The sequence below is a fragment of the Scyliorhinus torazame genome, chromosome 27, assembly GCF_047496885.1.
Source record: "Scyliorhinus torazame isolate Kashiwa2021f chromosome 27, sScyTor2.1, whole genome shotgun sequence".
In the NCBI taxonomy this organism is placed as follows: domain Eukaryota; kingdom Metazoa; phylum Chordata; class Chondrichthyes; order Carcharhiniformes; family Scyliorhinidae; genus Scyliorhinus; species Scyliorhinus torazame.
The window spans coordinates 10,849,979-10,862,325 of record NC_092733.1 but is presented as its reverse complement, the minus strand read 5'-3'; the positions used below and the strand labels follow the sequence as shown (position 1 = coordinate 10,862,325).

General features: G+C 51.0%; 1 protein-coding gene across 1 annotated transcript in view; it reads left to right on the top strand.

Annotated features, from left to right (window-relative positions):
• LOC140403200 (uncharacterized) overlaps nt 1-12,347 on the top strand; it is a 330,215-nt gene that overhangs the window by 204,926 nt on the left and 112,942 nt on the right. The window contains 3 exon segments of the mRNA XM_072490949.1: nt 4,861-4,968; nt 9,886-9,939; nt 10,852-10,905. Coding sequence (XP_072347050.1) covers nt 4,861-4,968; nt 9,886-9,939; nt 10,852-10,905 — 216 coding nt within the window.

Genomic DNA, 12,347 nt, shown 5'->3' with positions numbered 1-12,347 from the left:
GTGTGTGTGACCTTGTGTTAACAAGCTGAGTATAATAGAATTGCCGACTCAATAGGTGTTCCGGTGTCTCTGGCTTGTTCTTGCTTTCTTTTGGATACTTTCTTTATCTCCCCCTTTGCCTGTGCCCCCCCCCCTCACACACACACACACACACCGTCTCTCTCTGACTAACCCTGCAGCCGCCTATTCTGGTAAACTTTCACTTTGTCTCTCCACAGATCCTCCCTTTGCCCAGAAATACCCATTCGAATCGGGTGTCATCTCTCTCTCTCTTTCTCTCTCCCTGTCTCTTTTTCTCTCTCTTTCTCTCTCTCTTTTTCTCTCTGGTTCTTTCTCTCTCTGTCTTTCCCTAGATTGTTCTATCTCTTTCATTCCCTTGCTTTCTCTTTCTCTCCCCCATTCTCTCTCTCTCTCTCCCTCGGTCTTTATCTCTCCTCAACCTTTCCTCTTCCCAGGTTTGCTTATTCCATAAGACAGGTGCTAGAATGGCACAGGGCTAAATCGCTGGCTTTGAAAGCAGACCAGGGCAGGCCAGCAGCACGGTTCGATTCCCGTACCAGCCTCCCCGAACAGGCGCCAGAATGTGGCGACTAGGGGCTTTTCACAGTAACTTCATTGAAGCCTACTTGTGACAATAAGCAATTTTCATTTCATTCATTTCACAGCACGGTAGCATTGTGGATAGCACAATTGCTTCACAGCTCCAGGGTCCCAGGTTCGATTCCGGCTTGGGTCACTGTCTGTGTGGAGTCTGCACGTCCTCCCTGTGTGTGCGTGGGTTTCCTCCGGGTGCTCCGGTTTCCTCACACAGTGTGCAGGTTAGGTGGATTGGCCATGCTAAATTCCCCTTAGTGTCCAAAATTGCTCTTAGTGTTGGGTGGGGTTACTGGGTTATGGGGATAGGGTGGGGGCTTGGGTGGGGTGCTCTTTCCAGGAGCCGGTGCAGACTTGATGGGCCAAATGGCCTCCTTCTGCACTGTAAATTCTATGACAACATAGGAGCAGGCCACTCGGCCCATCGAGTCTGCTCCGCCATTCAATCATGGCTGATATTTTTCTCGTCCCCATTCTCCTGCCTTCTCCCCATGACCTCTGACCCCCTCTTAATCAAGAACCTATCTATCTCTGTCTTAAAGACACTCAGTGATTTGGCCTCCACAGCCTTCTGCGGCAAAGAGTTCCACAGATTCACCAGCCTCTGGCAGAAGAAATTCCTCCTCACCTCAGTTTCAAAGGATCGTCCCTTCAGTCTGAGATGGTGTCCTCAGGTTCTAGATTTTCCTACAAGTGGAAACATCCTCTCCACGTCCACTCTATCCAGGCCTCGCAGTATCCTGTAAGTTTCAATAAGGTCCCCCCTCATCCTTCTAAACTCCAACGGGTACAGACTCAGAATCCTCAACCATTCCTCATACGACAAGTTCTTCATTCCAGGGATCATTCTTGGGAACCTCCTCTGGACCCTTTCCAAGGCCAGCACACCCTTCCTTAGATACGAGGCCCAAAACTGCTCACAATACTCCAAATGGGGTCTGACCAGAGCCTTATACAGCCTCAGAAGTAGATCCCTGGTCTTGTATTGTAGCCCTCTCGACATGAATGGTAACATTGCAATTGCCTTCCTAACTGCCGACTGAACCTGCACGTTAACCTTAAGAGAATCTTGAACAAGGACTCCCAAGTCCCTTTGTGCTTCTGATTTCCTAAGCATCTCCCCATTTAGAAAATAGTCCATGCCTCCATTTCTCCTTCCAAAGTGCAGAACCTCACACTTTCCCACATTGTCCTCTCCCCCTTTCTCGCTTCAACCCCCACTCTCCTAATTGGCGGTGCCCGGCGCCATCAGAATTTCCCAGCCTCTGTGCGGCTGAATAGTGTCAGCCCCTGCTATCGGATCATACAGAAGGAGCCATTCGGCCCATCATGTGTGTGTCACCTCTGTCAAACGGGCCCCAGTTTCCCTGCCCTTTTCCACATCACCCACACGAACCCTGGACTATGCCGAGGTCCTTGATTGGGAGAATCATTTTATAATCATTAATTATTAATCTTCCTCTTCTCAACAACAGATAAAGCTTGGCATCAAATCCTCGCGAGATTCTGATGAAGGGACATGGTTTGTTATTCAATCCCTTACACATTCTCCCATTGTGTCAAAGTGTTTTGTTCGGAGGAGCGTCACGTGGGCTATGTTTCCTGATGTTTTATCATTTCATCACATTACCCGACCTTGGGCTTCACCTCTGACCGGCAACACTTCCAGTCACTGACCCTGCTCACGAATTCTGGGGCTGGGTGGCCACAATACGTCCTTCTATCCATTGTAATCCATCTTCACACTGCCTCCTATTCTTGGTGACAGTCCCTCGTCATTCATTCCTGACTACTTCATTTTCAGGGCCTACGGATCGGCACCTGAGGCGGGGCGACCTTGCAAGGGTACCGACCAGGTGCTGGAAGGTGGGATTGGAAAGGGGTGGCTAGTTTGTCTTCACCTGGCACAAACCCGATGGGCTAATTGGCTTCTTTCTGTGTCTTAACCTTCCTGTCGTTCTGTGGTTGACTCGGCTGCCTGCGAGGGGAATGCTGGGTCCAGACCTGTGGCAAATAATCTCATTGAAAGGTGCATTTCTGAGGGGGGGTGGGGGGTTGGACAGGGTAGATGCTGAGAGGATGTTACCCCTCCGGGTAGGATTCGAGAGCTTCTTTTCCTTTTTATTCTTTTGTGGGAGGTGGGCGCTCCTGGTTGGGCCCAGCATTTGTTACCCCTCCGTAATTGCCCCTTGATCTGAGTGGCTCATTCGGCCCTTCCCGAGGGAGCAGTGGCTCTGGCGCCAGCTGCAGGCCGGACTGGGTAAGGACGGCAGTTTTCTTTCCCGAAAGGCTCATGCCGGAATTTAATTTATTTTTTTCAATGCATTTAAGTTCTATCCGCTTCCGCGGTGGGATTAGACCCCGTGTGTCCCCAGGGCATTCACCTGGGCCTCCAGATTATTAGTCTGCCGATCAAATATACCCTTCAACCTAAGGGGCACGGTTTCAGAATAAGGTCCTCCGATTTAAGACAGAGTTTGTGTGTGTGTGTGTGTGTGTGGGGTGGGGGGGAGGGGGTCGTTCCCCGGCCTGGCAGCACCTGTGGAGAGAGGGAGCGCGGAGAGCTACAGTCTCGAGTCTGGGTGACGATTCAGAACGTTGGCGGCCGTTCTCCCTCCACGGAAGGTCGTAGCGCCTTCCGGTTCCAGCATCCGCAGTCACTCGCTTCGATTCGTTCCTTCCGTGGGTCACTAGTCTTCAGTGGGTCAGGACGGAGCGAGGCAAGGGAGCTGAGGGCCACGGGGAACTGGTGGGGGAGTGGAGTTGGAGGCCACATCAGGTTAGCCCAGCTTTTACAGAACAATGCAGTAGGCCCACGCGGCTGAATGAGCCTGCTCCTATTTCATGTGGTGCCCAGGCTGAGGAACAAACATTTTAATCAGTGCTCCAGTCGCGTATATCTAAACACAGAATTCCTCTGCTTGCGGTCAACATACAGAACACCCATATGTGTACTGTGCACACATGGGGATTTGGTTCTACGAAGCTGAGAAGCAAAGAGGTTTATTTTTTTGAGCGTGCTGGAATTCCAGTCCTCCGGGATGAAACCTTACTGACCGTTTAATCCTTCCAAGCTTAATCTGAACTTTTCAGTTTACTGAACAAGATGCTAAGGATGGGACGTTTTACTGGTTTCACAGGACATTCTGCTCGGACGCAGCAACAAGCTGGGGTGATGGAGTTTGCATTACGCAAAACACCCCTGGGGGCATTGGAGTGGGAAAGCGAATGTTCGGCATTGTGAGGAGGGGAAAGTGTTTTATGTTGTGTTCTTCAGCGGGGAGTAGAAGGCTTCGGTACTTGTTCGAATGATTTAACTTGAGCAATTAGGAGAGTGGGTCTGGCGATGGACAATCAGCCTTGCCAACCCTTTATCGTCAACATTCATTTCTCGTTCATTTGTCAGTGAGCGGTGAGTCAGTGGGCGGCACTCTCTTGAGTCAAGAAGTCGGGGATTCGAATCCCACTCCAACGTAATGCAGGGCGGCACGGTGGGACACTGCTGCCTCACAGCGCCAGGGACCCAGGTTCGATTCCGGCCTCGGGTGACTGTGCGGAGTCTGCACGTCCTCCCCGTGTCTGCGTGGGTTTCTTCCGGGGGCTCCGGTTTCCTCCCACAGTCCAAAGATGTGCGGGTTAGGTAGATTGGCCGTGATAAATTGCCCTTAGGTCCAAAGGTTGGGTAGGGAGATAAGGATAGTGCGGGGGACTTGGCCTGGGGTGGTCTTTGGAAGGGTCGGTGCAGACTCGCTGTGCCGAATGGCCTCCTTCTATACTGTAGAGATTCTATTCTATTCTAGTAACTGTCCGGCTGGCACTCCCAGTGCAGTACTGAGGGAGTGCGGCACTGTCAGCAGTGAAACCTTCCAGGCGAGATGTTGATCTCTAACCTCGTACGACCCCTCAGAATGGGAGTATTTTGGAAAACCAGCAGGCCAGATCACTGAACAAGCATGATCCGGCCATCGCCCCATTGCTGTGTATGGGATCTTGCCATGCACAGATTGGCTGCTGTGTTTCGTCCATTGCAATGCTGCCCAGCCTTCAAAAGCACTCCACTGGCTGGCAAGCACTTTGGTAGCACCCTGTGGGCGCGGAAGGCGCTATAGAAATGCAAGTCTGCCTATTATCCGGCAGCCGTCCGACCAAATGGCGACGGAAGGGACACACCGCCCCCTTGTGGGGAGTGCGCAGAGCTGCAGTCGGTGCGAGAAGTCTTTGCGAACGTGATGCTATGAACTGATTGCTCTCTTTCTTTGGCCACAGGGTGAAGCTGGTTTATTGGGCCTGCGAGGGGAGGATGGCCCGGAAGGAATCAAGGGCCAGTTGGGTCTGATTGGCGAGTCCGGGCCGAATGGTCAGCCTGGTGACAAGGTCAGTTTGTGCTTCCCGCCTTTGGGTGTTCTGGTACCTTGCGAGTTAAACAGACCCCCCCCCCCCCCCCCCCCCCCCCGCCCCCCCCCCCGGGCTCTCAGTCCAGGTTTGTCACAGCTGCGCCCATCTGCTGGTCATATTTCAGCCCAGCAGAAGCTAACAGGCTTCACTCACACGACCGAGGCAGAATTCACGAGGAGAAGGAGGTCATTGATGACAATTTCCACCTTTTCAACAGAAGCATCGCTCATTTCAGGAACGGAAACATTGCTATGATGCCCATGGTTTGGATCACAAACTGCAGCCGGAGCCCTCCGTCCTCGCTCTCGGCTGGAATCACCCAGTGCCCCTGGCAGCGAAGGGGGTGTAGGCCAGATTTGGCCAAATTTTCCGCTCTCGCTCGCCACGTACAGGACCAGCCAACCCCCCCCCCCCCCTGCCACAATGAAACCGTTATTCCTTCACCTCCTGCGGACGTTTTCAGATCTTTGGGCAGTCGCCCAGTCTACACGGGGAGAGACGCGGCCTCTGTTCCAAATTTAGCCCGAAACGTTGGGGCAGATCCTTTGCTGGAGCTGCCCGACTTGGTGCCAGAGGGTGTGGGGAGATGAGGGAGAATTGTTTTGTGTGGAGCATGAACACTAACTTGTGATCCGCTGGTCTGTGAATGGTTTGTTTCTGTGTTTTAAATACCGTGCCATCGCGATCATGGATCATTAGACTGGCTGCGTCCGACCCACGGTTTCATGGACGATCCTATGGGAAAACAACCTCTGGTACGGTGATGCACTATCACTTAACGACGAGACGAGAGTAGAGAGTAATCGAGGCTTTATTACACAGAGACGTGTGGCCTCCTACAGCTGCTGCCGAAATGGGTGCAGTTCGGAGAGCACACACATTAATACTCCACCTACTGGGCGGAGCCAGCAGGCAGGGATCTACCCCCGTACCTGTAGTACAGCGGCCTTACCGTAATACCCTCGTATGCAGTGCAGTATATACACTATAATACAACAGTGGTGACTGCCACATACGGTAACATGACCTCATTACACTGGGGTCACGCGCAGGGGTATGTCTTCATATAAATAACTGTTTTGGCGCAGTTATTTATTTATTTTTATGTGGTTGTCGCTGGCTAGGCCCAAGATTTGTTGCCCATCCCTAATTGCCCTTGAGAAGGTGGTGGTGAGCTGTCAAATGTGAAGGTGGCTTTTGGAAAGGGAAGGCAGTGGCCAGGTTATCAGTGCAGAGCAAGACCAGGCGGGTGATTGGAAAGTAATGTTCAGGAAGATAGTCTGACCAAGCCTCGATGTTGTATGTTCCTGTGAGAGAGCCCCTGGATAATTTAGGCCAAGGGTTGGGTGAAAGGTTGAACGTAGCGGCGGCAACTTGAATTTTAAGCATCCTGAGTTGTCTCGCAAGAGGCTTATTGGTCAGAATTTGACGCTGGGCCATGAAGCATAGGACGGACGGGCAGAAGCTCGGTCACGGAGGTTGGTTATGAGGTGCGACTTAAAGAAGAGCAGAGAGATGGAAGAGTGGTGGTGGGTGGGGGGTTTCAGGGAGGGAATTTTAGAACACTGGGCTCAGGTAGCTGGAGGAACATCTGGCAATAATGGTACGATCAAACCCGGAGGTGTGCAGTCGAGCAAACTTAGAGGAGCGGAGAGATTGCAAATGAAAGAGGTTACAGAGATGGGGAGGAGATGAAGCGATGGAATTTAAAAACAAGGGGACCAATTTTTTTTATAGTGTTATGGGCCAGGGTTTAGAGAACCCCAAAGTGTATCATGGAGTTCCCCTGACATACAACTTTTACTAGATTGTGGTGTGGGGAGCACACGGCCCACTCTACAGGTGTGGGGCGGCAGAAATGGAAAAGTATTTTTTAAAAGCAAAACATGAACTCAAGTTAACCTTTTTAAAACATACAGTGAACATCTTAGCAACCATTAATTCAAATACAACCCCCAAAGAATACATCCATAAGACTTAAAACACCTTTTAACAGAAGCACATTAGGTTTACATTCACTACTGAGAACATTTATAATTTTGAATTCACCAAATGATCAGGAGATAGTCTTTTCATGGCAGAGAGAACAACAGTACACCTGCTCTGTCTGGCTTCAGCTCCAACACTGAAAACAAAGCTAAAACACACCCTGCAGCAAACAGCCTAAAACAAAAGTAAAAAGCTGACAGACAGACAGCTCCACCCACTCTCTGACATCACTGCAGTAGTAAACACCCATTTCCTAAAGGTGCTCTCACTACAGATATTTATATACACACCCATTTATAAACACCCATTTCTTAAAGGTACTCTCACATGACAATAGGGCAGGTAACTCAATGCTCTCACCGTCAAAGGGACACCTTGGGCAGGTGGAACGGGGCAATGGCAGGTGTTGAATGGAGTGGTGTGTGTTGGGCCGTTTCCCAACATTCATAGCCCTGCCAACACCACACTGCTTTACCTTCACGGGATGGAGTCATCGCTTTTCAGCTGTGATATTCCAGGGCTGGCCAATAGAAAATTGAAAGAATTTGGCTTGTTACAGCAACGCTGCTGATTGGTGCTCGGAGCCTGGACCATGGACATTAACCACATTGAGTCACAAAACCAGCCATGTTTTTATTTGAAGATGGAGGTTGCAAACTGTGATGTAAATGTCATCCGGCGAAGTGGGAGACAAACGCTGTGGAGTATTTCGCCTTCCGAGCCTTTACTTTTGTACCAAGGGCTCAAGTTTTATGCAGGGGCTTTCTCAATTACACTCGGGGGGAGGGGGGGGGGACACGATGAATGCAGGTGGGGGATTTCACACCGTTGCCCAGTGCGCCGCTTCCCAGGCTGTTTTCCCGCCCCGGACCATTTCCCCCAGAGGCGGGCAGCTTGGTCACCCACTCGTGCGCGGCAGGTAACCAGTCCAACTGGTTCATGGCAACCTCAGGCCCATCGTTGGAAGGCAGCTGGGATTTTCCATTTGTGCCTCGTGATGGGGTCCAGAGATCCGCGGGGAAACTCCTGCCCCCAAGTGTAGGTAAAACCTGGGATTTGTCAGCCACTGGGCTCCTTCTTCCCGATGCTTGAGTCACCTCATTAGGTGAACGAATACTTCCTTCGCCACCCCCACTGCTGGGAGCACAGTGTTTTTGCCGGCATCAGTTCAGTAATCAGTGCAACAATAACAAGGGTGTGTGCAATTCCCCTCCCCCAGCGAGGGACGTGTCCAACTAGGACGATCCCTGGTGGGGTGGGATTGCCTGAGGAGCAAAGGGTAAACAGGTTGGGACTCTACTCATTGGAATTTAGAAGAATGAGGTGCGATCTTAGTGGAACATATGGGATTCTAAAGAGGGCTGACAGGGTAAATGCTGAGAGGGTGCTTTCCCTCATGGGACAGTCTAGGACCAGAGGGCAGAGTCTCAGAATAAAGGGGGGGGGGGGGGGCAATTTAAGACTGAGATGAGGAGGAATTTCTTCTCCCAGAAGGTTGTGAGTCTTTGGGACACCTGACCACAGAGAGCTGTGGGGGCAGAGTCCTTGTGTATATTTAAGGCTGAGATAGATTCTTGATCAGTCAGGGAATCAAGGGTGATGGGGAAAGGACAGGAGAATGGACATGAGGAATGTCGGATCAGCCATGATCCTATTGAATGACGGACCAGGCTCGAGGGGCCGAATGGCCTACTCCCGTCCCTATTTCTTCTGGTCTTCTTAGCTCCCAGGATCCAAACTCTCAGCACGGGGATGTGCCAACAGCAATCACAGTCCATCCATCCAGACGACTGTTCTCTAGGATGGGTTTTTGGAGTCCCCCAGACCGGCCGATCCATCAGACACTCTCTCTCCTTTCCCCAGCCAGTGTCGCACCAAGAACCAGCCACCTTGCCCCTCCCCTCTGGCGTTACCCTGGCGACGGATTGGAGAACTTCCTGTAGTGCCTGGAATTGTGGGTACTGCAACGGCCATTGTTGACTGACTGACCCATTGGTCACCAGCTGGCAGGAACACGGGGAAGCGGGCAGGTGGGGGGGGGGGGGGGGTGCAGGAGGTGCTGCGATCTCCCGTTCAGATCAAAGAGCTTGGTTTGAAGGAGCACTTTAGAAATAAAGAATAGTTACTGCCCAGACAGAAAGAGGCCATTCAGCCCGTCGTTTTAGTGCCGGCTGAAAGTGTGGTGGCACAGTGATTAGCACTGTTGCCTCACAGGGCCAGGGACCCAGGTTCAATTCTAGCCTCAGGTGACTGTCATGCTAAAACTGCCCCTTAGTGTCCAAAGGTGTGTAGGTTAGGTGCGGTTATGGGGATAGGGTGGGGGGAGTGGGCCTGGGTAGGGCGCTCTTTCAGAGGCTCAGCCCAGACTCGATGGGCTGAATGGCCTCCTGCTGCACTGTAAACATTCTACGGCTTCCACAGAAAAAAGGGAGCAGCCAATTCTAATCCGCAAGCCTGCCTGTCGCAGCGCTTTAGCTGCAGGTCTGCCTCCTCCGCCAGGCCAGGCGGTGACAGGGGAGAGGGAGTTGACGAGGCCTCGTGAGGGAGCTCCAGAGCTTTTCGGGCCGCGGCAGCAGGAGACCCGGCTGCTAAATGACGGGAGCGCTGGAAAATTGACCGTTGCGCAAGAGGTCAGAACTGGAAGAGCACAAAAATTCCCCAGGGGTGGGACGGCCGGAGATAGGAAGGGTTGGCCATGGAGGGATTCGAAAGCGAGGGCGAGAGTTTGAAAGGCAGGAACCAATGGAGGTCAGTGATAAAGGGCCCTGGCAACGGCGTTGATAATCAGCAATTGTCCCGGAGATTCCATGCCATTTTGACAGATGAAGTGGAAGTGTTTTCATTGCGGATCTTGTACGCACCTTGATGTAACGTTGATTTTCCCTTTTCCTTCCTTCTGAACAACAGGGAAATCTAGGTGTCCCTGGCCTGCCGGGGTATCCAGGAAGAAAGGGCCCAAAGGTGAGTGGGAGTGAAAGTTCAAAGTGGAGACGTCTGCCATGTCAACGCCTTGAGTCAGCCGTGGAGAATGAAATGCAGGAAGACAGTGTTCATTCCTTTTCCTCGTTTCCTGGGAGATTAAGAGAAAAGTTAGATCATGTTGATCCCAAATTTGAAAAGACAGCTGGGTGAACTCGCCTCCAGTTTTTATTGGGATTCCTTCTGGAGATTTGGGTATCACCAGCAAGTAGCCAATTGGAATAAACGGCCAGTCCCTGCGACGGTGACCATGAAACTACTGGATTGTTGTCAAAAGCAGGTCCAATCAGCATATGGGACTGAGGGGCAGGAGTGGGCCATTCGGCCCCTCGAGATTACTCCTGGCTGAGTTGCTTGTGGTCTCAACTCCAGTCTCCTGATTGTGACCCCCCCCCCCCCCCCCCCATAACCCTTGACCCCTTTGCCCGACGGAAATCTGTCCACGTCAGTCTTGAATAAATTTAAGGACCCAGCCTACCGACCCGCTGAGAGAGAAAAAAATCTCTCCTCATCTCTGTCCTTAAACAAAGACCTCGTTCTCAAACATTGTCTTAAATATTTTCAACCAAGCCAGATGCAGAGCTGTGAGGAGCTGATCAACGAGAATCGCTTTGAATTATTCCAGCAAAGGGCCAGCACAGAGATGGTGGCTGAATGGCCTCCCCTCGTGGTTCATTGTCTTGATGCTAGAGTTACACGCATTGTTGCTGATCACGTAGCCCCTCCTCTCTTTCTGCTTTACTCACCGTGTAGCAGAATGAGGTGACAGAGGGAGGGGGGGGTGGGGGGGGGGGGGAAGGTTTACTGGCGATGTTGCTGGTCTAACATCCACTGAACCCTCGCCCCTTCATGATCAGTTATATGCCATTAAACATTTTATTCTCTCCTTTGCAGGGTTCAACCAGTTCCGCAGGGCCTCTGGGTGCGAGTGGCGAGAAGGGCAGAAGGGTATGTGTGTCTCTGTCCATCACCGTCCGTCTGTTCCTCTCAAAAGGCATCGGGCCCGTGAACATTATTCCAATCCCAGGCCAGACCCCCAACAGTGGCTAGGCTACTGAACCAAAAAACCCCAATATTTTAGTTTATTTGTAATACTGTGCGGGAGAATGATTCCCTCCAGGAGCGATTGCATGAAAAATTGTGCATTTGGTATTTCTAAAACAAAACTTTATTAGAAATACAACATTAAACTTTTTTACTTCACATCTGAAAAAAGCAGCTTACCATTATTACTCAAGTTCCCATTCAACATAAATCTCTCAACCCAGCTTAAAAATCAGCAGAGTATACAATAATACTTGCTTCACACACCAGATTCTGGCTCTGGTTAGAACCCTTTCAGACTCTGGCTGAACGTCTTCAAATAGCTGCTTCAACTGGGTTGTTCCAGCCTTTTCCTTGTCTTCATAATAATAATAATCGCTTATTGTCACAAGTAGGCTTCAATGAAGTTATTGTGAAAAGCCCCTCATCGCCACATTCCGGCGCCTGTTCGGGGAGGCCGGTACGGGAATTGAACCCGTGCTGCTGGCATTGTTCTGCATTACAAGCCAGCTGTTTAGCCCACTGTGCTAAACCAGCTGTCAGACCAAACAGCTCTGCTTTAAAATATTATTACTTTTTAAAAAAAATGTAACTATCCTACTGGGAAGGAAAACTGCCTTTACCTGTGGTCTGAAACACAACAAGGGTTGCCAGCTCAGACTTCACCTCCAGAAACCTTTCTCCAAAACTCTGGCTCTCTCTTAGCTCTACTCAGCACTGACATCACACCCCGCAGCTCAAAAAAACATATTAACTTTCCAGGGACTGAAAGCACATTAACTCCCCAGGGACTTCCCCCAGAACAATCACTATCTATTAGCCTAGACTGAATAACACATTCCTCGGCCAATTTTCTCTGCTGGCTGCTAAAACGACCCAGTCCCTGCAGAACAGAACTCAAGTCAAACACATTCTAACCCCAGGCTTTTAAACCTTAAATTGCCCAGGAAATCCGCCTTCCTTGCCCGGCCTGGCCTATGTTCACAGGATGTAAGCCACTTGGAAAAGCTGATGCCCGGACACAGAGCTTTTCTTTACTGAAGGAGTTATTGATCTGTTTAGTCTTGCAGCTTTCCTCCCACTCAACCCAGTGCCCCGGTCATCCCCCATTTATACTTTTATAAGCAAATTAAATCAATACATTTACCTGGGGTGGAGGGGGGAGGGGTTTGACAGCAGCTGGTGGGGCAATGTAACTAAGACAAAGGAAACTTATCTAATAAAATCAAATTGTTGATCCTCAGGGGGAGGGGGGTGTGATGATGCACCTCAGCACCACGGCGCTCACCAGTCGCAGGAGGCCTGAAGTATACCGGCACCCGCTGCATGCTCCCTCTCCAGCGCTA